Source organism: Sinohyriopsis cumingii, chromosome 4 (genome assembly GCF_028554795.1).
Source record: "Sinohyriopsis cumingii isolate HCF-2022 chromosome 4, ASM2855479v2, whole genome shotgun sequence".
Classification (NCBI taxonomy): domain Eukaryota; kingdom Metazoa; phylum Mollusca; class Bivalvia; order Unionida; family Unionidae; genus Sinohyriopsis; species Sinohyriopsis cumingii.
Window position 1 is genome coordinate 139,366,347 of NC_142964.1, and position 25,716 is coordinate 139,392,062.

At 32.0% G+C, this 25,716-nt stretch overlaps 1 protein-coding gene across 1 annotated transcript in view; it reads right to left on the minus strand.

Annotated features, from left to right (window-relative positions):
* Positions 1-3,236: 3,236 nt before the first annotated feature.
* LOC149802191 (prostaglandin reductase 1-like) overlaps positions 3,237-25,716 on the minus strand; it is a 30,463-nt gene continuing 7,983 nt past the window's right edge. The window contains exons 3-10 of the mRNA XM_089956904.1: positions 24,322-24,372; positions 23,514-23,678; positions 22,930-23,047; positions 19,808-19,960; positions 17,832-17,939; positions 16,815-16,821; positions 16,327-16,445; positions 3,237-5,621 (exon numbers count right to left, since the gene is read on the minus strand). Coding sequence (XP_089813030.1) covers positions 5,511-5,621; positions 16,327-16,445; positions 16,815-16,821; positions 17,832-17,939; positions 19,808-19,960; positions 22,930-23,047; positions 23,514-23,678; positions 24,322-24,372 — 832 coding nt within the window. The 3' untranslated portion in view covers positions 3,237-5,510. The remainder of the gene's footprint in view (positions 5,622-16,326; positions 16,446-16,814; positions 16,822-17,831; positions 17,940-19,807; positions 19,961-22,929; positions 23,048-23,513; positions 23,679-24,321; positions 24,373-25,716) is intronic.

The window sequence follows — 25,716 nt, forward strand, 5'->3', positions numbered from 1 at the left end:
GACAGTTATGTGTGGGGGGTGTCCAAGCAATGTCCAGTTCTATCAGCTGGAAGTTTATTGAATGTATCTTGACTTCATGGCTACAGCCATAGGATTGCTATTTTAAGTGAGGCATCCAGTTTCTTAACCATTATACACACACACACGCACAGAGACACAGCAATTTTGCAGTTGTTTGATGCCACTACAGGGTTGATACAAAATTCTGAATGATAAATTTAAAGACTTCTCCCAAATTTTCCGAAGACCTATTTTCACTAAAGTTTTGTATACAAGTTATGTTATATAAGAAAACAATGAATGCAAAATACTACAATATTGTTTAATAATGAACTTCCACCTATAATTTATTTCCTAATTTCAAAGAAAGAAACCAGGAAAACTCGACTATATCTGAATCTAACAACCTTGGACAATTTTATTTGTAATTATCGAAAGAAATTAAAATGTTTGGGCTTATTTCAATTTTCAAAAGACTTTTAATGACCTCAGGGTAATCTGCTTGATTTTCCTAAACTTTCAAGACCTTGAAAATGCTACCTCATTTTTACCAAACTGTCAAAGACTTTCAAAGACCATAAGCACCTGCACTAGTTTATATCTGCACAACTACCTTACTATTCTCTCAGCATGTCGACCTTGCCAAATGTATGGTACAAATTACTACAAAAAGTCTTCTGCTAATGACTTTACTGAAAAACTCTTGTAGGTTTTGTCTGTAATAGTTCCTGTGTTGCATATGCATAGTCCAACAAAACAGTGCCTATTAAAGTTCTTAAACCTCAAAACAGATGGGAATCTATAAGTTTACAGAAATTCTAATTGTCTAAATTTTACTGTGGTAGGTATATCAATATGAAATTCATGACCAATTAAACCCTAAGCGGGGCCCCGATTGGCCGAGTGGTCTAAAGCGCTCTTCGTTACGGATCACTGCCATCTCACCTCTGTCTGCGGCGGTTCGAGTCTAAGATTCAGCCAATGTGGGCATGTGAGAAAGCTTGCCAGTAGCTTCTCGTGGGTCGGTGGTTCTTTCCGGGGTTTTCCGGGTTCTTCCTCCACCATTAATACTGGCCGCCATGTATAGCCTATCGTGCTGAAAAATGGCGTTAAACCCCACAACAACAACAACAACAAACCCTAAGAAACTAACAGTAATCAGTTTTTTTTCTCTGATGATTAAAATCCTTTTAGTTTCTGTTAGAAATGTTTAACTGTCAAAATGAACACATAAAACAGCGCTATCTTCATATTTCCTTTTTGTTGCATTTGCCATCTCGCCATATAATTCTTTCACATTTTGAAAACAGTCTTCTTAGCAAAACATAAATACCAAATTATATAAATTACAAAGAGGTTACCTTATGTTACTGTTTCTATAAACACCTGAATAGATAGAATTTTAATAATGTTATAGTCATTTAATATATCATTTAATATATAACTTACTTTTTTCTCAATAAAACAAGTATCACTTTCTCACACAAAACTTTGTGATAAGCAAATTCTTGGGTACATGCATCATTTGTATTGAACTGTAGTCATGAAACTTTATTGTAGCATGGATTGTTTTCATAAATGGCCCATGTCATATTTCTTAATTCTTTTGATATTCGCATGCACAAGTATTTAGTAATTTAGGATCTGAATAAATCTATGTTATGGGTGTGTGAGCTGTGTTTCACAGCACATGGCATGAAATATCTACATACATCTTAGAACTGTGTACTGATAAACCATACTGATGTGAAACAAGAGAAGAAGAAAAACAAACATACACATGTGAAATGGACTCTCATTAATGGGTTGTGATTAGTCTGATTATATAAAAAGAAATTTTGGTATCAGCACATTTAAGAACCCTTCAAATGACCTCTGGAAATATGAGAATTAAAGACCATGAGCCAGACGCAAGCACTTTTGCTTGACATTGTTTATATTTGCTTTGTCTTCAGACACATCTATGCTAGCTAATTTTAGACCCCTGGCATGTAACAATATAAGCATTATGATTGCCAGTAACCGAGATCTCGGAAACGCTTAATTATGCGTATTTGGATGCCAATTTTTGATCTGGGATGCAGACAGTCACTGAGGCGGGAGTCCTCCATACGCATGTAATAGGTGTGCGGCAAAATTCAAAGACTTGCCAGTCCTGTTTCAGACACTTGCTTTGTGGGAAAATATGTTGATCAATTAGCTGTGCTGACATTTACAATGACAGAATTCAGTGACTCAAAGACCCATTGATATAAGAGTACATAAAAAAGAACATGATACATTAGCTGGGCGGCAAGTTCAAAGGCTTTGACTGGCGGCCAGGTGGAAAAATGTAGATATTTAAAGGTGATTGAATTCAGAAGCAGAAAGACCCAGAGATGTACATGTGGTCATTTATAAAAGTACATCAAATAAACAACTTTAGCTTTCGTTATTGTGTTCATTTCCGAATGTAGCGAAATAAGCAGTGCATGTGACCTCAGAATCAAGACATGTTGAGACTTAGACAAAATACCATACGTAAGTGGGTGACAAGTTGTCAAAAAATGTAAAATTCGCCTTCTTCTGTTAAGAAAGCAAAAATGACTTCGCCCTGTGATTGTTTAAGAGGTACATTGACTGACCCTACCATATTTTTTTAAAATGCCCCTCGCCTTAGCCCAGTTAGTTCTAGTGTTGTAGTGAAATGTATTCATCATGGCATCAGTAGCAAGGAGTAGTTTTTATATCAGTTAAGTTGACAAACTCTTGCCCATTCACAAGCATTATGTTTGATAGCTGATTGGCCATTAACCCTTTTCTGAGTAAGGTAGCAACTATCAATTTCCTGCATGATATCCTTTGATGATAAAACATTCAAAATTGTGTTTTAAGATCAGAATCGGTGATCTGGATATATATTAACTGCCTCTTATACACTATTTCATCATAAAATTAGTTTGAAACTGTAAGTGAACCAGTAGGCCTAATAGGAAATAATGGCGGACTTCGTTAAGTCTGGGAAGTACCGGTTTATTAGATTGTCTGTTTTCTTAAATCATCGGGCAAATATATTCAGCAAAAATATACAAATCATTGAAACCAAAGCCAAGGTATTATTTTATCAAATATTTAACTTTAAAATGCAAAAGAATTATGTAGGTCAGAAACGTATGGGACACTGCTATGTTGTGGTATTCGCGAGATGCGCTTTAGGGTCTAAGCTGTTTTCTGACTTGACACAACAAAAAACAGCAAATCAGATACTATTTATTTGCCTAAAATTACTACAAGTATGTATACAAATAAATAAACCATAAATTTGCGAGCCTGTCAATAAACTGTTGTAATGAAGCTATATTATAGTGAGTGATTACATTACGAAAACCTCTCCATCTAAAAATAGATGCACTCATGTTTGTGTTGATTCTGTAGGAAAGAAGGGACTGCAACTTTTGATGGTGGGACTCCTATTTTTACCAAAATGGGAGTCCTGGACTCCTAGTTTTAAAACCCAAGCGAGACCTCTGAGTAAGAGAACAAAAAAAACCCAAACAAAAACTCTAAAACGCAATTGTATTTTCTATAAAGCTTTCACTACAACATGACCACATGGATAAAATGAGCAGGTTTCCATGGTTGCTTCATATTTTGATGACATCATCAATGACAACAACAACAATAATAACAATAATAATAATAATAATAATGATGAAGCTTATGAATAGAAGGTAATCAGAAGATTGTCTTTCATTTCTATAATAAAATTAGAAACAGTATTTTAATCAGCTATGGCCACAGTGTTAAAAAATGTGGCACAGTTTATTGCAGTTCCATAACTACTAAATTACCGGAAGAAATTAAATGAAATGTGGTTGATCTTTGCTGTACAGGGTGGATCAATTGTTGCATTATAGCTAGTTTAAAGTCCACATAAGGAAAGTGGGCAGATCTGATAATTCTTCCTCTATTGGCATAAATTGTTGGTACTCTACATGTTCGGCTACTTTACTGGCAACCCTTTCCTTGTTTGTTATAATCTTTAGTAATAAAGTTAACAACTCTTTCTTTATCTAGCTTTATTAAGTAAATCAAAATCTGTTACCCTATCTTTTTTGATGTAAAACAATTGCTACCATCCTAGCATAAATTTACAAAACAAATGTATGTAGTTGCTGTTAACTTTTGTTACCAGGTAAAACACATCAATTAACTTGAAGTACAACAGACTGAAAATGGTTCATATGAAGAAATTTTGCAGCTGAAAATACTATATGTAATTCACTTTCTTGAGACTAAAGTACAATACTTACCGATAAATTTTATTTTTCATATTTTTCTCATCAACACACAGTACATGTATTAACACATAATTTGTGAACAAATATATGGAACCAACTAATATCCAACTATGAGCAACTGAACCAGGTTTCCTGGTGAAATTAATAGCAAAATGGTAAAGAGATGGGAAAGAATTTCAGAAATAAGGATGACAAAAATGCAAGATTGATAAAAATTGTCTAATATGAAAAGTTCATTATTAAAAGTTACATTTAAAGATTGAAATAATGCTATAATTACTACATGTATTGCCTCAGTCAGCAAAAGACTGAAATAATACTGTAATTAATGTATTTATTGCCTCAGTTAGCAAAAGATTGAAATAATACTGTAATTAATGTATTTATTGCCTCAGTCAGCAAAAGATTGAAATAATACTGTAATTAATGTATTTATTGCCTCAGTCAGCAAAAGATTGAAATAATGCTGTAATTACTACATGTATTGCCTCAGTCAGCAAAAGATTGAAATAATACTGTAATTAATGTATTTATTGCCTCAGTCAGCAAAAGATTGAAATAATACTGTAATTAATGTATTTATTGCCTCATTCAGCAAAAGATTGAAATAATGCTGTAATTAATGTATTTATTGCCTCAGTCAGCAAAAGATTGAAATAATACTGTAATTAATGTATTTATTGCCTCATTCAGCAAAAGATTGAAATAATGCTGTAATTAATGTATGTATTGCCTCAGTCAGCAAAAGATTGAAATAATACTGTAATTAATGTATTTATTGCCTCATTCAGCAAAAGATTGAAATAATGCTGTAATTACTACATGTATTGCCTCAGTCAGCAAAAGATTGAAATAATACTGTAATTAATGTATTTATTGCCTCAGTCAGCAAAAGATTGAAATAATACTGTAATTAATGCACGTATTACCTCATTAAACAGGCAACTACACTTCTTAATTACTTTAAGATGCCAAAGATAGCATTTATAGTTTTGCCTACAAAATGCTTGACATGCTATTATGTGTATAGCAATTATTATATGAATGTTATGGTAAAATAATAAAATAATAAAACATTATTAAAACAAATATAAAAATTGTATTTGACCTTGAGAACAAATATATTAAACCAAACACCAATATTTCATTCTGCATAATTCCATAATAAACTCTTGGCAAACAAGTGCATTATAAGTCTACCCCTGCAAATTTTCTGCACATTATATTTTGTTAACATTTCACAATAGCTTTTCCAATGTTTGTTCCCTTAAACAGCCCGATGAAGGCATCCACCATATTCTCAAAACCATCTGTTATCGTTTCCTGATATTTTATCTTCCCCTGAAATAAATAAAAATCAATATTAGAAAATAAAATAAAACTGAAAGCTTAATATCTGATTATAATTATCTGTATCACAAATAGCTATAAATTAGATCTAAGTGATCTGTAACAGATTTCCATGTTTTACATATTAAAATATATGTACAAGTCATTGTTTCTTAATGTGGATTATCAAGCTAATAAACAATATTCAAACAATTATATATGTTAATTTCCTATATATCAATGCTGGAAAATGTTTGTTGATAATAATTACATTTTTATTATTATTAACACAAATAATAAAGAACAATTAGTAGCAGCAGTAACATCTGTAGAAGAAAAAGGAGATAATAAGGATAGCAATAATGATGATGATGATGAAATACCATAGAGTTTACCAAATAGCCACTAAAGAAAACTTACTGCTTGCACACACACCTCATTTTCACAGTCATTTCCAGTGACCAATCAGAATGTTTTATGAAACAAACATAAACCAGATGTTAAAGAAAATTACTCAGCAAGATATACTTTGCTCCAATGGAAAAAAACTTTATAAAATCATTTTGGTCCATTGTCAATAAAGTTTTCCATGAATCAAAATCACTATCCCCCATATTAAATATATCTATATACATTACACTGACCTTTAAGTTCATAGGTCTTAGTCGACTTCTGGTATATTTTCTTATTTCTATTTTGGAATAAGAGATGCGGAATGCCCAATGTCTTCGACACAGATACAGACAAATTTTATTTAGAGTCAGAACTGCATTACATAATAAAAAACATTAGGTCATTGGAGCTGTTTTACTGACTGTAAACTATAATATAACAATTTACTTGAAAAATCAGATATACATACATTTTAACATTTTTCCTTCTAGTTATGAAATTATGTTTCTGTGCTAAAACCACCCCCACCCCTATCCCCATTTATAATTTATAATTTAATAATCATTTTACATGAACAGACACTACTCTCTACTATTTGCATGCATTGTTAAAATATACATGCATAATGGCTGGCCAATACACACTCAAGATACCCCAACCCCATTTGTAATTTCTGCTTAAATATTCAATGCAAAGAAAACATTTTACATGAATAGAATAAACTCTTCTCTTGCATTCAGTGTTAAAATATACTGGTTAAAATAATGGCTGCCCAATACATACTTAAGGTGCCATTACAAGTGCATACCAATTTTAAATATACAAGGTCAGGACAATGCAAAACATACAGAAAGCACACTTACACGATTTTAAATACTGTATACAAGTACATGTACAAGAATATGCTAAACACACAGAAAGCACAAATACATGATTTAAATATACAAGACAATGCTAAAAATACAGATATCACACATACATGATTTTAAATACTGTATACAAATACAAGGACATGACTATGCTACTTATACAAGAATAGCACACATACATGATTTAAATATACAAGGCAATGCTAAATATACAGACAGCACACATACATCATTTAAATATACAAGACAATGCTAAATATACAGACAGCACACATACATGATTTAAATATACAAGACAATGCTAAACATACAGACAGCACACATATATGATTTAAATATACAAGACAATGCTAAATATACAGACAGCACACATACATGATTTAAATATACAAGACAATGCTAAACATACAGACAGCACACATATATGATTTAAATATACAAGACAATGCTAAATATACAGACAGCACACATACATGATTTAAATAAACAAGACAATGCTAAACATACAGACAGCACACATACATGATTTAAATGAACAAGACAATGCTAAACATATAGAAAGCAAACATACATGATTTAAATATACAAGACAATGCTAAACATACAGACAGCACACATATATGATTTAAATATACAAGACAATGCTAAATATACAGACAGCACACATACATGATTTAAATATACAAGACAATGCTAAACATACAGACAGCACACATACATGATTTAAATATACAAGGCAATGCTAAACATACAGACAGCAAACATACATGATTTAATTGAACAAGACAATGCTAAACATACAGACAGCAAACATACATGATTTAAATGAACAAGACAATGCTAAACATACAGACAGCAAACATACATGATTTAAATGAACAAGACAATGATAAACATACAGAGAGCACACATACATGATTTAAATATACAAGACAATGCTAAACATACAGACAGCACACATACATGATTTAAATATACAAAACAATGCTAAACATACAGACAGCACACATATATCATTTAAATAAACAAGACAATGCTAAACATACTGATAGCACACATATACGATTTAAATATACAAGACAATGCTAAACATACAGACAGCACACATATATGATTTAAATATACAAGACAATGCTAAACATACAGACAGCAAACATACATGATTTAAACAAACAAGACAATGCTAAACATACAGACAGCACACATATATGATTTAAATAAACAAGACAATGCTAAACGTACAGATAGCACACATACATGACTTAAATAAACAAGACAATGTTAAACATCCAGATATCACACCTACATGATTTAAATATACAAGACAATACTAAACATACAGACAGCACACATACATGATTTAAATACACAAGACAATACTAAACATACAGACAGCAAACATATATGATTTAAATATACAAGACAATGATAAACATACCGACAGCACACATATATGATTTAAATATACAAGACAATGCTAAACATATAGACAGCACACATACACGATTTAAATATACAAAACAATGCTAAACATACAAACAGCACATATATACAATTTAAATATACAAGACAATGCTAAATATACAGACAGCACACATATATGATTTAAATATACAAGACAATGCTAAACATACAGACAGCACACAAATATGATTTAAATATACAAGACAATGCTAAACATACAGACGGCACACAAATATGATTTAAATATACAAGACAATGCTAAACATACAGACAGCACACATATGATTTAAATATACATTACAATGCTAAACATACAGACAGCACATATATATGATTTAAATAAACAAGACAATACTAAACATACAGACAGCACACATATATGATTTAAATATACAAGACAATGCTAAACATACAGACAGCACACATATACGATTGAAATATACAAAACAATGCTAAACATACAAATAGCACACATATATGATTTAAATAAACAAGACAGTGTTAAACATACAGATATCACACATACATGATTTAAATATGCAAGACAATACTAAACATACAGACAGCACACATACATGATTTAAATAAACAAGACAATACTAAACATACAGACAGAAAACATATATGATTAAAATATACAAGACAATGATAAATATACAGACAGCACACATATATGATTCAAATATACAAGACAATGCTAAACATATAGACAGCACACAAATATGATTTAAATATACAAGACAATGCTAAACATACAGACAGCACACATATATGATTTAAATATACAAAACAATACTAAACATACAGACAGCACACATATATGATTTAAATAAACAAGACAATGCTAAACATACAGACAGCACACATATATGATTTAAATAAACAAGACAATGCTGAGCATAGATAGCACACATACATGATTTAAATAAACAAGACAATGTTAAACATACAGATATCACACATACATGATTTAAATAAACAAGACAATACTAAACATACAGACAGCACACATATATGATTTAAATATACAAGACAATGATAAACATACAGACAGCACACATATATGATTTAAATATACAAGACAATCCTAAACATATAGACAGCACACATATGCAATTTAAATATACAAAACAATGTTAAACATACAAACAGCACACATATACAATTTAAATATACAAGACAATGCTAAACATACAGACAGCACACATATATGATTTAAATATACAAGAGAATGCTAAACATACACACAGCACACAAATATGATTTAAATATACAAGACAATGCTAAACATACAGACAGCACACAAATATGATTTAAATATACAAGACAATGCTAAACATACAGACAGCACACACATATGATTTAAATATACAAAACAATACTAAACATACAGACAGCACACATATATGATTTAAATATACAAGCTAAACATACAGATAGCACACATATATGATTTAAATATACAGAACAATGCTAAACATACAGATAGCACACATATATGATTTAAATATACAAGACAATGCTAAACATACAGACAGCACACATATATGATTTAAATATAAAAGACAATGCTAAATATACAGACAGCACACATACATGATTTAAATATACAAGACAATGCTAAACATACAGACAGCACACATATATGATTTAAATATACAAGACAATGCTAAATATACAGACAGCACACATACATGATTTAAATAAACAAGACAATGCTAAACATACAGACAGCACACATACATGATTTAAATGAACAAGACAATGCTAAACATATAGAAAGCAAACATACATGATTTAAATATACAAGACAATGCTAAACATACAGACAGCACACATATATGATTTAAATATACAAGACAATGCTAAATATACAGACAGCACACATACATGATTTAAATATAGAAGACAATGCTAAACATACAGACAGCACACATACATGATTTAAATATACAAGCAATGCTAAACATACAGACAGCAAACATACATGATTTAATTGAACAAGACAATGCTAAACATACAGACAGCAAACATACATGATTTAAATGAACAAGACAATGCTAAACATATAGACAGCAAACATACATGATTTAAATGAACAAGACAATGATAAACATACAGAGAGCACACATACATGATTTAAATATACAAGACAATGCTAAACATACAGACAGCACACATACATGATTTAAATATACAAAACAATGCTAAACATACAGACAGCACACATATATCATTTAAATAAACAAGACAATGCTAAACATACTGATAGCACACATATACGATTTAAATATACAAGACAATGCTAAACATACAGACAGCACACATATATGATTTAAATATACAAGACAATGCTAAACATACAGACAGCAAACATACATGATTTAAACAAACAAGACAATGCTAAACATACAGACAGCACACATATATGATTTAAATAAACAAGACAATGCTAAACGTACAGATAGCACACATACATGACTTAAATAAACAAGACAATGTTAAACATCCAGATATCACACCTACATGATTTAAATATACAAGACAATACTAAACATACAGACAGCACACATACATGATTTAAATAAACAAGACAATACTAAACATACAGACAGCAAACATATATGATTTAAATATACAAGACAATGATAAACATACCGACAGCACACATATATGATTTAAATATACAAGACAATGCTAAACATATAGACAGCACACATACACGATTTAAATATACAAAACAATGCTAAACATACAAACAGCACATATATACAATTTAAATATACAAGACAATGCTAAATATACAGACAGCACACATATATGATTTAAATATACAAGACAATGCTAAACATACAGACAGCACACAAATATGATTTAAATATACAAGACAATGCTAAACATACAGACGGCACACAAATATGATTTAAATATACAAGACAATGCTAAACATACAGACAGCACACATATGATTTAAATATACATTACAATGCTAAATATACAGACAGCACATATATATGATTTAAATAAACAAGACAATACTAAACATACAGACAGCACACATATATGATTTAAATATACAAGACAATGCTAAACATACAGACAGCACACATATACGATTGAAATATACAAAACAATGCTAAACATACAAATAGCACACATATATGATTTAAATAAACAAGACAATGTTAAACATACAGATATCACACATACATGATTTAAATATGCAAGACAATACTAAACATACAGACAGCACACATACATGATTTAAATAAACAAGACAATACTAAACATACAGACAGAAAACATATATGATTAAAATATACAAGACAATGATAAATATACAGACAGCACACATATATGATTCAAATATACAAGACAATGCTAAACATATAGACAGCACACAAATATGATTTAAATATACAAGACAATGCTAAACATACAGACAGCACACATATATGATTTAAATATACAAAACAATACTAAACATACAGACAGCACACATATATGATTTAAATAAACAAGACAATGCTAAACATACAGACAGCACACATATATGATTTAAATAAACAAGACAATGCTGAGCATAGATAGCACACATACATGATTTAAATAAACAAGACAATGTTAAACATACAGATATCACACATACATGATTTAAATAAACAAGACAATACTAAACATACAGACAGCACACATATATGATTTAAATATACAAGACAATGATAAACATACAGACAGCACACATATATGATTTAAATATACAAGACAATCCTAAACATATAGACAGCACACATATACAATTTAAATATACAAAACAATGTTAAACATACAAACAGCACACATATACAATTTAAATATACAAGACAATGCTAAACATACAGACAGCACACATATATGATTTAAATATACAAGAGAATGCTAAACATACACACAGCACACAAATATGATTTAAATATACAAGACAATGCTAAACATACAGACAGCACACAAATATGATTTAAATATACAAGACAATGCTAAACATACAGACAGCACACACATATGATTTAAATATACAAAACAATACTAAACATACAGACAGCACACATATATGATTTAAATATACAAGCTAAACATACAGATAGCACACATATATGATTTAAATATACAGAACAATGCTAAACATACAGATAGCACACATATATGATTTAAATATACAAGACAATGCTAAACATACAGATAGCACACTTATATGATTTAAATGTACAAGACAATGCTAAATATACAGATAGCACACATATGCGATTTAAATAAACAAAACAATGCTAAACATACAGATAGCACACATATGATTTAAATATACAAGACAATGCTAAATATACAGACAGCACACATACATGATTTAAATATACAAGGCAATGCTAAACATATAGACAGCACACATACATGATTTAAATATACAAGAGAATGCTAAACATACAGACAGCACACATACATGATTTAAATATACAAGACAATACTAAACATACAAACACCACACATATACGATAAGTGTTAATGCATAAGAAGCAAACAATGTTCATGCTTCTGAAAACACAATGATCTCTCTCACAACAAATCAAAGGTGAGTGGTGAAATACAGCAAGCGAAGTTGTAAAAACATATAGAAAAGTTTTGTAATATCTGGCTAACTTGAACCAACCGAGTTTCTCTGGCACAGATATCCCTATATTAACTAACCTAGTTTATCTGGCAGGTATCCTAATATTAACCAGCCTAGTTTATCTGGCAGGTACTTATCCCATTATTATCCAGCCTAGTTTATCTAGCAGGTATCCCTATATTAACTAACCTAGTTTATCTGGCAGATATCCCGATATTAACCAGCCTAGTTTATCTAGCCAGTATCCTCATTTACTGGCTTTTGTTAAGATTGCATTTAGTTCTGACCTCATGATATCATGTGTAGCATGATACTGTGCTACCTAGAATAATGAAATCTTGAGACTGGTTGCATCTTAGTAATTTCTACATTTTTTGCCAAAAAGAGGTCTCTTTGACCCAAATTTGATGATCAGAGACATCAGATTTTGGGTTAAAATTCATTTTTGGGGTGCTGTTTATTTTCCTGTCATTAAACTTGATAAATGAATCTATCTCAGTTATTATTACATCCTTCTGACCAAAGCTCACCATAACCTACCATAACCTACAATAAAATGAATTTTTCCATACAAATATGGGTATGATAGCATTGATTCATCTATGTTTATCATCTACCCTTGGTAGATTAACTGTTTATTGTACATGTAAATGAATGTAGGAATTAAGTGTAGACTTCATGATGCATGCTTTTTCTTTGAGGAGTCACCTGTAATGGTTAATCAAGCAAATTATTGATGCATTATTTATTATTAGCCGTGACAAACGTTTATCATGATGTAATTACTCTTATTTTACACTGAATTCCAACACACCTAGAATATTTTGATAACATACACAATAATGCCTCACGATATTGAAAGATGATTCTACATGAGGGCCAAGAAAATTCCGCAAAGATATGACGATCTTGATAGACATAGATATTTTGCAACAATTCCCACCAGTGATCTATACGTTGTCCTCCTTAAATTCATTCTGGAAGTTAAGCAGTTTTGAGTTATATGACTTCGAAATAATCCTGGTTCAATTCCTTGTCATATTTAGCACGTTAGCCACTACTGTGAAGCTCTTTATGGCACAAAAAGCAAAATGCTAGTCCTGGCGTTCATTTTTCATACAGACTGACCAATTACGTTCCCATTGGTTTTGCATTCAAGCTATTCTCATTGCCGCACATTTTTCAAATGGTTATTCAAACTCATATCCCGCTCGAAAATTCATTCATTGGGCAAGTAAGAAATGCTGACCAATCAGAAAGCTCTTTACAGCGATCATCCTTTAAATAATAAACAGAACACATACTTATTAGAAAGCTCATTGCGGAATGGACTGGATAGAGCATTATCGAAAAAAGTTTCGGAGACGATATTGAAAAAAGGGTCCGTATCGAGGAAAATCAGATTCGGGTCAGGAGAAAAGTGAAATTCTGATTTAAAACAGAAAACAAGAAAACTTGTTTGAGGGCAGTTAAATCTGGTTTAAGTTAAACAAAAATACAACAACAACAAAATTTGATAAAGAAATATAACAAGGAATGATGTAGAAAGAAGTTATTGTGCCCAAAATAAACAATACAATTACAGCTATCAGAAAGAGGAAATATAAATGCTGCTGAAAATCATTCAAATTGTCCAAGAAAATTTTTTTATTATCTATTATTGATATTTTTACTGAAATGTCAGTGATATTAAAATCACAAAATACCATTATATTTCTTTTAGAATTTTTGACAAACTCTCAGTGAAATTTCAATCACAAATTCCCACTGATATTTTCAGAAATGTTGGCAGAGTCAGTGAAATTTCAATCAGAAAATTTCACTGATATTTTCAGAAATTTTGGCAAAATCTCCTAAAATACCATAATTTTAGTGAAAAAGGACATTTGAGTGAATGTCAAGAAATGTTCAGTGATTTTGCTGAAATTTCTGTCACATTTTCACTAGGGTATGATTTTTGAAGATTATATTTTAATAGGAAGCCAAAAAAATTACTTTTCAGAATAAACATCAGATCAAGCCCAAAATCCACCATCCAAAGATTCATCTATGCTTGTACTACCAGATATTAATTTTCTGATCATGTTTACATTTCTCTACATTTTTGGTCATGTCTTTGTCTGTTTTTAAACATCTGTGGAAATAAATTAAAGAAAACTGACATACATGTGTTTCTTCAAATTTATATGAATATATTCATCCTTCCACATCGGCTACAGTGACATATACATGTACTCTAACTCCCACCAATATTTCTATTTGAATCAGATAGTTCAGGTTATTAATTCTTCAGAGGGTATTCTCCATGATGCTATAATATTAAAGTTGCAACTTTATTCCATATGGAATTTCCACTTATTGTGAAGTACTGATGGAACTGACATGGAATAAATTGTCTGATTCCATACGTTTTTCAGTTCATATCTCTTCCATATGGATTCCTGAAGTATTCCATACGAAATCCATGAGAAATTTCTCTACGGGGAGGATTAACTTTAGTGCGTCCAACTGGCCCATCGTATGCATAGTATATTATTATTACTTATGATGACCTATATATAGTAATGAGGAATTCATTGCATCTGACTGTTTTAAAAGACTTTTCTATATAGGATTTTCATTAAATTTGGAAATGCTCGTATATATGATACATGCAAATATGAAGTAATCTTATTTCTGACTGGAGAATGAATTTCAATCAGATTTTGTTCTGTCTTTGCAAATAAACTTGTATCATGATTGCCTAAGAAAGGTTCTGCATAATGTGATGTCTGTGCATATTATCAATGTGAATCGTATTAGATTGGCATATCTTGTTACCGCTTTACAGACTTTACTTCTTGTCTGACTTCAAAATAGTATTGGTAATCAGGCTTAAATCAAGATCTCCTAATTATGAATAAGATATTGAATATACCTATATCACTGGCAAGAGTTTTAAATCAGAATGATACAGAATAGGTAAAATCAACATGATATAGCTTTGCACAGGGATTTGTTTATAAAATATTACATAAGCTGTTCAGTAAAATAGTCAACTTTTAAGTTATGCAAGCAAAGTGAACAATATCAGGTCAAACTGGGTCTCTTGTTACAATTCATACTCAGATGATTTTAAATAATGTAAATTTGAAAATCTTATTTAAACTTAAAATTTCTCTTTCACAAGTGTTCTTCTTTGTAACTGCACTGTCTGAATGTCTTTCATACAAAGAAGTGCTTCATTAATAGTGACCCTAAATTTGGCAGGCAATCAGATCATTTAATTAGCATTGTAGAGCAACCTAGTGATCCTAATGGTGACTTATAAAACATACACACACACACACACACACACACATGCTATTACTTCTTTCACCCACTGAATCATCTCATTCAGACCAGCTGGCCACTCAGCACTGAAACTGTCTACATGAAAACCTTGTACCATGAGAGCTTTCTTCAATATGGTATGGTAAGCCAAGGGGCCTGAATAAAGAAAAGAAAAATCAAAAGTAGTTTAACAATATTTTACTTTAACGTATGAGACTTATCCAAACCTCTTAGTCATTGGCTTCAGTAAAATTACACCAAGTGAAACTCCATTAGTAATATTTCATACAATCACATTTTCTATTTCATAGAATTTATTAATGAGCAACTGAAATTCAATAATCAGATTTCAATACTTATAAAATAACTTACAAACATGTAAATATCTCTTTCAACTTTAACTGCACAGTCATTTACTTTAACCTATGCACATTTTAATCGGAGCTCACTTTCATCCCAGTTGTGTAGATGGCGTGTGTTCACTGTGTCTGTCAAGTGATTTTGTCGTTTTGAACTTTCGCTCACTTGAAACCTTTACAACACAAAAATGTAACCCATGCACATGTTAACAGAGTTCACTTACACAATAGTTGCGTAGATGGCATGTGTTTATTGTGTTTGTCAACTGATTTCCTGTTTTTGAACTTTGACTCATTTGCAAACCTTTATGACACAAACCCCTAGTCCAGAAATGTTATGGGCAGACTAGGGTCATCTAACACCAGATAATGTGTGATAGGTGAATACAGAGAGAGGGGAGGGTAGTGGCTCTCGTAGTGGACAGTCCTAAAATTTCTATTTTGGATTACAGGCATTAATACTTGATCATGGTAGATAGAACAATCATACACAGGGCCATAAATGTGCCAATTAAAATATTACACCTTTTTCTTTAATCATCTTGACAAGAACAATCATACACTGGGTCATATAGGTACTAATTAAAATGTTACACCTTTTTCTTTAATCATCTTGACAAGAACAATCATACAAAGGGCCATATAGGTGCTAATTAAAATGTTGCACCTTTTTCTTTAATCATCTTGACAACAACAATCATACACAGGGCCATATAGGTGCTAATTAAAATGTTACACCTTTTTCTTTAATCATCTTGACAGTTGTTGCTGTTGTTAAAAACACCATCTGCTTCATTGATTGAACACTTGGCATATAAAATTCCTGGTACCATGGTTCCATGAAATCTGATAATTGTTCTCCAGATTATTACCATTCAATTAAGTGAAATAATACCAATCTAAATTGTCACAAGAGATAAATTAGCTTACTGACCATAGTATTTCAAGTATATATATATATATATACCCACTTATTCAAACATTTCAGTTATGTTAATCAAATATGCAAATTACTTACCTGCACAAGTTTTGAAGTTTGTTTAGAATCCAAATATGTGTTCAATGGAGAAAAATTTATATCACAAACTCATGATTAGCAAGCAGGTCACTGTGACCTATACAAGTCAGGTGGATGGACAGTGTATGTGAGTGAGTGTTTGCATGTTTGTGCCTATGTACCTACCTGTAGTTGATTCTCATCCATTGTGTAGGTAGACATTGAACCACACACTGCAATTCGGCCATTCATGTTCATGAAGGATAATATATTATTTGTGAATTCTCCACCCACCTGTAGGTAAAATGTCAAAGAAAAGCAGCTATTGGCTATTATGAAAATTTTCGATGTATCATCCAAGATGAATCACAAAGACACGCACACACCTCTACTATCTAACACCCCCAAATGCTTCTGCCAACAGAAACTGCATCATGTATCCATCCATACATGTGAACATAAGCACTGTGAGTTACCCACCTATAATTCTGTAATTTAAATTACAATATTAAATTTACACATTGTTTCAAAATACTCTCTAGCCTTGGTCACCACACTATTGATAATACTAGTACAAAAAAGGTTTCAGAAGGCAGGGCAACTTGGATATGCTATATGTATATGAGCAGAATCATTTACAGCATTTGTGAGTGATACATTATTCAAGAGTTTCATAAATTTTATATTAAATCATTACCCATTTGAGATTCTGTTATCAAAGTTTTTATTTTAGTTGAATGAGTTTGGATAGAAAGAAGAACAAATGATTTTCAGCATTTATCAAATTCTGGCTCAGATGCTGTACCGATCAATTCTTCTGCATAAAAAAGTAGCCACAGGCATGAGTTCAATCAATAATGCACACTTTAATAACCAGTGACATTTAAAAGTAGATTTGTTATAATTTGACATAATTTGTCAACACTAGATCTCCAGTGGAAATTCTATGTGTGAAATTATTTCACTCAGTTCGCTTGCTTTGAGTGATTGATGGGCCATGTACATGGATTTTAATAAAAGCATTTACAACCAAAAGTGTGTCAGTTCCACTATGGACAATCAGTGTAATAGTACTGGATATAGCAAAAAAGTAGCATCCCAACTGTCAGATATTTTATGTGCAGGGATGATTACTGGATACAGAAATGTTACTAAATAAAGACCATAAAAGTGTTGCAGTGCATCATAGTGATTCAAGGAATAATAATTTTGGACCAGATATCTGCAAGGCCCCGAGTGGCCGAGTGGTCTAAAGCACTCACTGTTACGGATCACTGCCATCTTACCCATCTGCGTGGGTTCAAGTCTCGAATTCGGCCAATGTGATTATGTGGGAAAGCTTACTAGTAGCTTCTCATAGGTTGGCGATTCTTTCCAGGGTTTTCCAAGGTTCTTCCTCCACCATTTATACTGGGTGCCATGTATAGCCTATATTTGCTGAAAAACGGTGTTAAACACTACAACAACAACAACAACCAGATATCTGCATTATTTGATTTTGATTTTGAAGAGTGTTGTGATTGGATATCTTCAGACTAGCTGCAAGGGGCCAGGTGCACTTTACTCATTTTCTGGTTTTACATTTTAACAATTCCACATAGGGACATATTTACTGATATACATAACCACTGCTTTGTGTTTTTGTCACAGTTGACCATTTTTTTTAACAATGTCCATTAGGCATTTTATTAGATAGCTGCTATATTGTTGATAGTAATAGTAAACAAAAAGGTTCGGGGCGGGAGGTAAGGAAATTTCCCAAGGTCACAACCAATCCAACATGAGAACACTGTGCAAGAATTTCATCGGCTTCATGGACCAATCAGAAATAAGAATACTGTGCTTGAATTTTATTGGCTTATTGGACCAATCAGTGATGAAAATACTGTGAAAGAATTTCATTGGCTTTTTGGACCAATCAGATTCACAAGAAGTGATATCTTAACGCGGTGACATATAAAAAATATTAAGCTGTAAACACTATGTAAAGTGTACCAACTATGCGATAAATGAAAAATGTATCCTTATGTTTTGGTTATTACTACCAATATCCCTATTAATATTTATAGATGCAGATTCTCCTCCACAGGGAACTAATGAAAGGAAATTTCAAGTCCATCATTTTTTCTTTGAGAGAGAATAGTTCAAAGAGCGGTAATTACGTTATCAAAATAGCAATCAACTCCTTCCGGTGCAGCTTTTGCCATGGCTTCCTGTAGAGTGACTTCTTTGTAATTAAAGGCATAGTCAAAGCCATATTCTTTGATCAAGTCACACTTCTCTTTACTCCCAGCAAAACCGATAACTTTGCATCCCTGAAAGAAAGATAAATAAAAATGACTCATATTTTTACAGAACAAAAATGTTACAATGACATGTATACAAGTTTCCATTTTTACATTGCATATTTTGTTGTAAAGTCTCTTAATCACATGATGATGACAGGTTAGCCAAATCATCTGGAAACTTTTCATTTATAACCCAATCCTGAGACTCTGTGTGTGTGTGTGTATATATATATATTATATATATATATATTTTTTTTTTCTTCAAATGGGTCAAGGTTGTATATATATATATGATTTCAACCAGGTATAGATTTAATATTGAATTTCTGAAATGCTAAATAATTTCCACCTTTTGCAAGCCTTCAACAGGTTTCATAAATATAATATTGAATAATTACCCATTTGAGATTCCATTTATCACATAATTTCAATGGAAATAGTTTATAAAAAAAGAAGAAACAATTTCATTCTTTTGGCTCAAATGATATGCCTTTCCATTGCTGCATGTACAAAAAAAATACTCCTAATGCTAGCTGAATTAATAATGCATGGTTCTATAACCTGTAACATTTCAAAGTAGACATTTGTTTACAAATAATAATTCAAAGAGCTACTGTCCTTGTAAATCAATAGAAAATTTGATACAGACATCATTTTTCAGCACTGGATCTCTGATGGAAATCCTGTGTGATGTCACATACAGAGAAATCACTCAGGTTAGGTAAGACGTACCGTATACATCAATTTCAATGAGACTGTTTACAATGTTTCTATGTTAAGTGTTCTAATCCACTACTATGGATGTAATAATGGATACTGTAGAAACAGTAGCATTCCAGTTGTTTGATATTCGTGTGAAGGGATGATTACTGGATGCAGATATTGTACTAAACCTTGACTTAAATGCTTCTGAGAATAGTAATTCCAGATTTAATGTAATTGTGACCAGATATTCGATTTTGAAAAATGCTGTGGTTAGACAACTATCTTTGGCAGGTGGGAGGTCAGCATTTGTTGACATTCTTTTTGAAACAGAGGTGAGGTTATTAACTCCTAAAGGTAAATATTTTACAGTATATATCACGGCGGGGGGGGGGGGGGGGCAGGAGAGAGACCATAAACACTTCTTAACTTTTTTCCTAACATCTTGTAAATGTTATCATATGTAAATTAATTCATAAACTAGTTGAAACTAACATTTCCTATTCAGCAGTGAACTACACATATATTATGTAGAAATAATGGACTTTACATTACATAAAAGTGAAGTTCCATGAAGGGACTGCCTCACTACAGTGCATTTTTTCTCTCTCCAGGAATTCAAGTTAAAACCATTTCTAATATTAGTGATAAAAAGACTTTCAAATTAGGTGCTTTGGTGGACATGTTGTACAAACAGAACCACTTTGGTGGACATGTTGTACAAATAGAACCACTTTGGTGGACATGTTGTACAAATAGAACCACTTTGGTGGACATGTTGTACAAATAGAACCACTTTGGTAGACATGTTATACAAACAGAACCACTTTGGTGGACATGTTATAAAAATAGAACCACTTTGGTGGACATGTTGTACAAATAGAACCACTTTGGTGGACATGTTATACAAACAGAACCACTTTGGTAGACATGTTATACAAATAGAACCACTTTAGTGGACATGTTATACAAATAGAACCACTTTAGTGGACATGTTGTACAACTGGAACCACTTTCTTTTAGACCAAGTAGGTATCATAAGAATTCTACTGATGAAAACCCCATGCTGATATAGCCATCGATTTGGGAGGAATAGAAATGATATTTTCAAGATGTGGCCATATTGAGGATTATTCACTTTCAACTAAGACCAATTAGACACCATAAGAACTCTTCTGATGAAAACTCCATGGCATAGTGACTTTCCATTTAAGAGTGGTGGTGAAAATAAGATTTTCAAGATGGTCATATATTGGTCATCTGATCAGCACTGATTATTAAAATATTAAAAAATGGCTTTTAGTGAAATCCCATGCTAATATGACCATTAATTCAAGGGAAGTCAAGTGATAAGATTTTCAAGCCAGCCACTGTGGCAGCCATATTAGATTTCCGATCGGCACCACTAGACATCATAAGAAGTCTTTTGGTGAATAACACATGTTGATATGACTTTCCATTCAGGAATAGTACCAATAACAATATTTTCAATCTGGCTGTTCTAGTGACAATATTAACATCATGTCTGCACCTTTTCATTTAGGACCAAATCAACATCATACAAAGACAATTTAGTCAAAACATTTTTTTATATGACCATCCAATGAAGAGGAGTGTAGTGAAAACAAGATGGTTAAGATGGCCACAGTGAGACATTCATGTTGTAAATTACATCTAAGCACCATTTGCTTTCCAGACAAATGGGGCATCCTAAGAAGTCTTTCTGTGAGAACTCCATGTAAATATGATGCTCTGTTCAGGAGCAGTTGCAGTAACAAGATTTTCAAGATGGCTGCTGTGGTGGCCTTATCGCACTTCAGATTTGCACCCTTTTTATTTAGAACCAACTAGATTTCATAAAAGGTCTTTTAGTGAAAACCCCCTATTGATATGATTATTCATTTGGGTGGAGTAGCGATATTAAGATTTTCAAGATGTCCACTGTGGTGGCCATAATGAACATCTAATCAAAACCATTTTCATTTCAGACCAACTAAACCATTGGATGAAAGTGTGTGTAAAGATGAATGCCATTCTTCCAAGCAGCTTAGGAAGAGTGTCAATAAGAAATGTCAACTAAATGACAGACAGATGACAGACACAAGACCATCCCATAATCTCTTCCGGTATATGACCAGTAGAGCTAATTATTCATATTGCATGGAAAATTTTGCTGTCACCATATTTAAAAAAATGAAGAACTACACTCATTTAATAAGCTGAGCAAAAGGCATATATTACAGTAAAAGCTGCAACAATTGCAAAACATTCAATTTAAGACAATTACAACCAACCTTCAGTTTTGCAATCTGCCCCGCAACACTACCTACGGCACCACCAGCTGAAGTGACAACAAATGTTTCTCCTGCTTTGACTTTCAACACATTCAATACACCAAAATATGCTGTCATTCTGTAATAATAAAGTATATATATATATATATATATATATATATATATATATATATATATATATATATATATATATATATATATATATATATATATATTCCTCACCATGGATACCCTCACTAATGTTTTGTGATTTCTGGTACAACAATATGTATACAATGTGCCAAAATATATTGTCATGAACTGAACGTAAGAACTTTACCAAGAATATATAAATAAGGTCTGTGTATGTACAAAGTTATCCCCCTTGCTCCACTGCCCATGGATTGATCAAAATAAACCCCACTTGAAATAGGTGTGTGGGACAAATGATGAAGGAATGGTTGAGATGCAAAGCGAATGTACACATGTATATGCTTTTACAAGTACGGACACCGATGGCAGGGCTAATACAATAACTTTCCTTCACTTCCTAAAGGTGAGCTTCAAACAAAAAACATGTATGTTCCAAGGTTTTGTACACGTACCCAGGCATTCCCAGTGTTCCAAGCGCCAGTGAGGGTGAAAGATCCCCTAACTGTGGTATCAGCTTGATCTTCGACAGGTCAGTGACCTTTGTTACACTTCTCCATCCAAAGTGTGCCTGAACAAGGCATCCAACTTTAAAGTCTGAATTTTTGCTGAGAATGACTCTACAGAAAAGAAAATTTGTAAACATAACATGAAATTTATTAAGAAGAGTGTAATCTAATAGTCATGGGTTTGATATCCACCAAGTCCAGCCTGTGTCGGCTGTCTCAGTGTCCTTGGGAAAGGTACTTAGCTCCTGTTTCCAACCAAGATGCATCCAATAATGTGTTAAAGGCATCATTAAAACCAACAAAAGTAAATCCTTCTTTACTAACTCACCCATTCACACACTCACACAGACACCATGTAACCAACTGATTATTTGATCACTGAACTGTACACATATGTTAACATTTTTTAAAACTATATACAGATATTAAGATGCTTTTTTAAAAATAAAATCAACAGTTCATATATACTTGTCCTTTTCTTAGCAATAAAAGATGCAATTAAATGACCACATTTTTCACAAGCAAACATATTTTACAAAATAAAAAGGTAAAACAAAATTAGCTAATACTAGTATTTTGGCATAGAGATTTTTTGTACCAGTTCATGTTTTGTTTCTTAAGCATGCATTTCTATTTCAAATTTTAGTTTCTATATGTGGTTAACTTCATCCAGAACTCTTAGTTATATACATGTATACAAATGCATTTATATAAAATAAGACACACAAAAAAATTTGAACAATGTGATAATTACTTGGCGACTTGTTCTCCATTAACGACATTTCCCATCATTACGTTGTAAAGCCTGAAAAAAAAAAATATGCAGTTGCTTCTTTTTTGGTTCAAGATACTAACGTTAATTAGTTTGTAGTCAAGTTAAAACACTATTTGACAACAAATTCTTATTTTCACTGAATTCAATTATTAAAGGTCATGCGTAACGCTTTATGACCCTGACATGTTTTATGGAGGGAGGATAGTCGTCCATAAATATTAATCTGAATATCAGGAATTTCATTTCCTCTGACAAACATTGACAGACGTGTAAAGGTTACCACCTGAGACTGCATGACAGATATGTACTGCTTGAGACTGAGGTGCTAAAGCTGCATGAACACGAGTGCACATACAGCACATACAAGTTATATGCTCCGTCTGCGTGAGTGATAAAGATGCAAAAAGTACGTACTGCTTAGCTGTTGCAGCGTCGCCAGTTGGGGAAAGTCAAGGTCAGTTTTAAAGGCTTGTGCAATGCTGTCATCCATATATTTGTCTATGATTTCAGGCATGCAGCTACTCGACAGACCAAATGTTGTGGCAGTTGTTGCCATGGTGTGGAATACGATCACGAGTAAATCATTTAACACTTATACTGTCTCCTCTGACTTGTGAGGAAAAAAGTACGTTTTAAAAAAAAATTAAAATGTTTTTTACGATTATCCATGAAAAAGTTCTCTTTTCAAGTATAATAAAAAAAATAATATAATATTTTATATCTGAATTATTCTGATTTTAACTTGCATGTAGATTTTATCATTTCCAAAGTCAAATCAAAACAAATCTGGAAGCAATGAACTGTTTATATCGGGCAATTTGTAAAATATACATGAAAACATAAAAATTATCATTAAATGCAAATGTTGTTGCTTTCTCTAACTTGTGAGTAAAAAACATAAAAGTGTATTATTATCAGTATTGTTATTCACCTTGCATGCTATGTTTAGATTATGCTAATGTGATTTCTGTATACTTTTTACCTTCCCTCAAATGTGGGATTCTTATGAAAATCACATGATTAGTTTTGCATGTACCGACATATAGATAGTAGACATACGCAATACGTTGAATTTTTTTTTAATAAATCCCCATTTGTTTTGGAAAAAAGTGTTGGGGACATATTGGTACATTCCTTCCATTCATTATCATATTTCTTCCAACTGCTGTGTCAAACTTCATGAACTCTGAAGTTGTGTTACCCCTGTGGTAACCATTTGCATGTAGGATTTCGTTATTGTCATCCCACCCTTTGGGTTTCTGGAAGGGGGCAAAAGTGACATGTTCACAAGAAGTAAATATACATTAATATTTTAAAAAATATTTGATGACTAGCCATCATATATACACAGGCAGATGTATGATGTATCATATA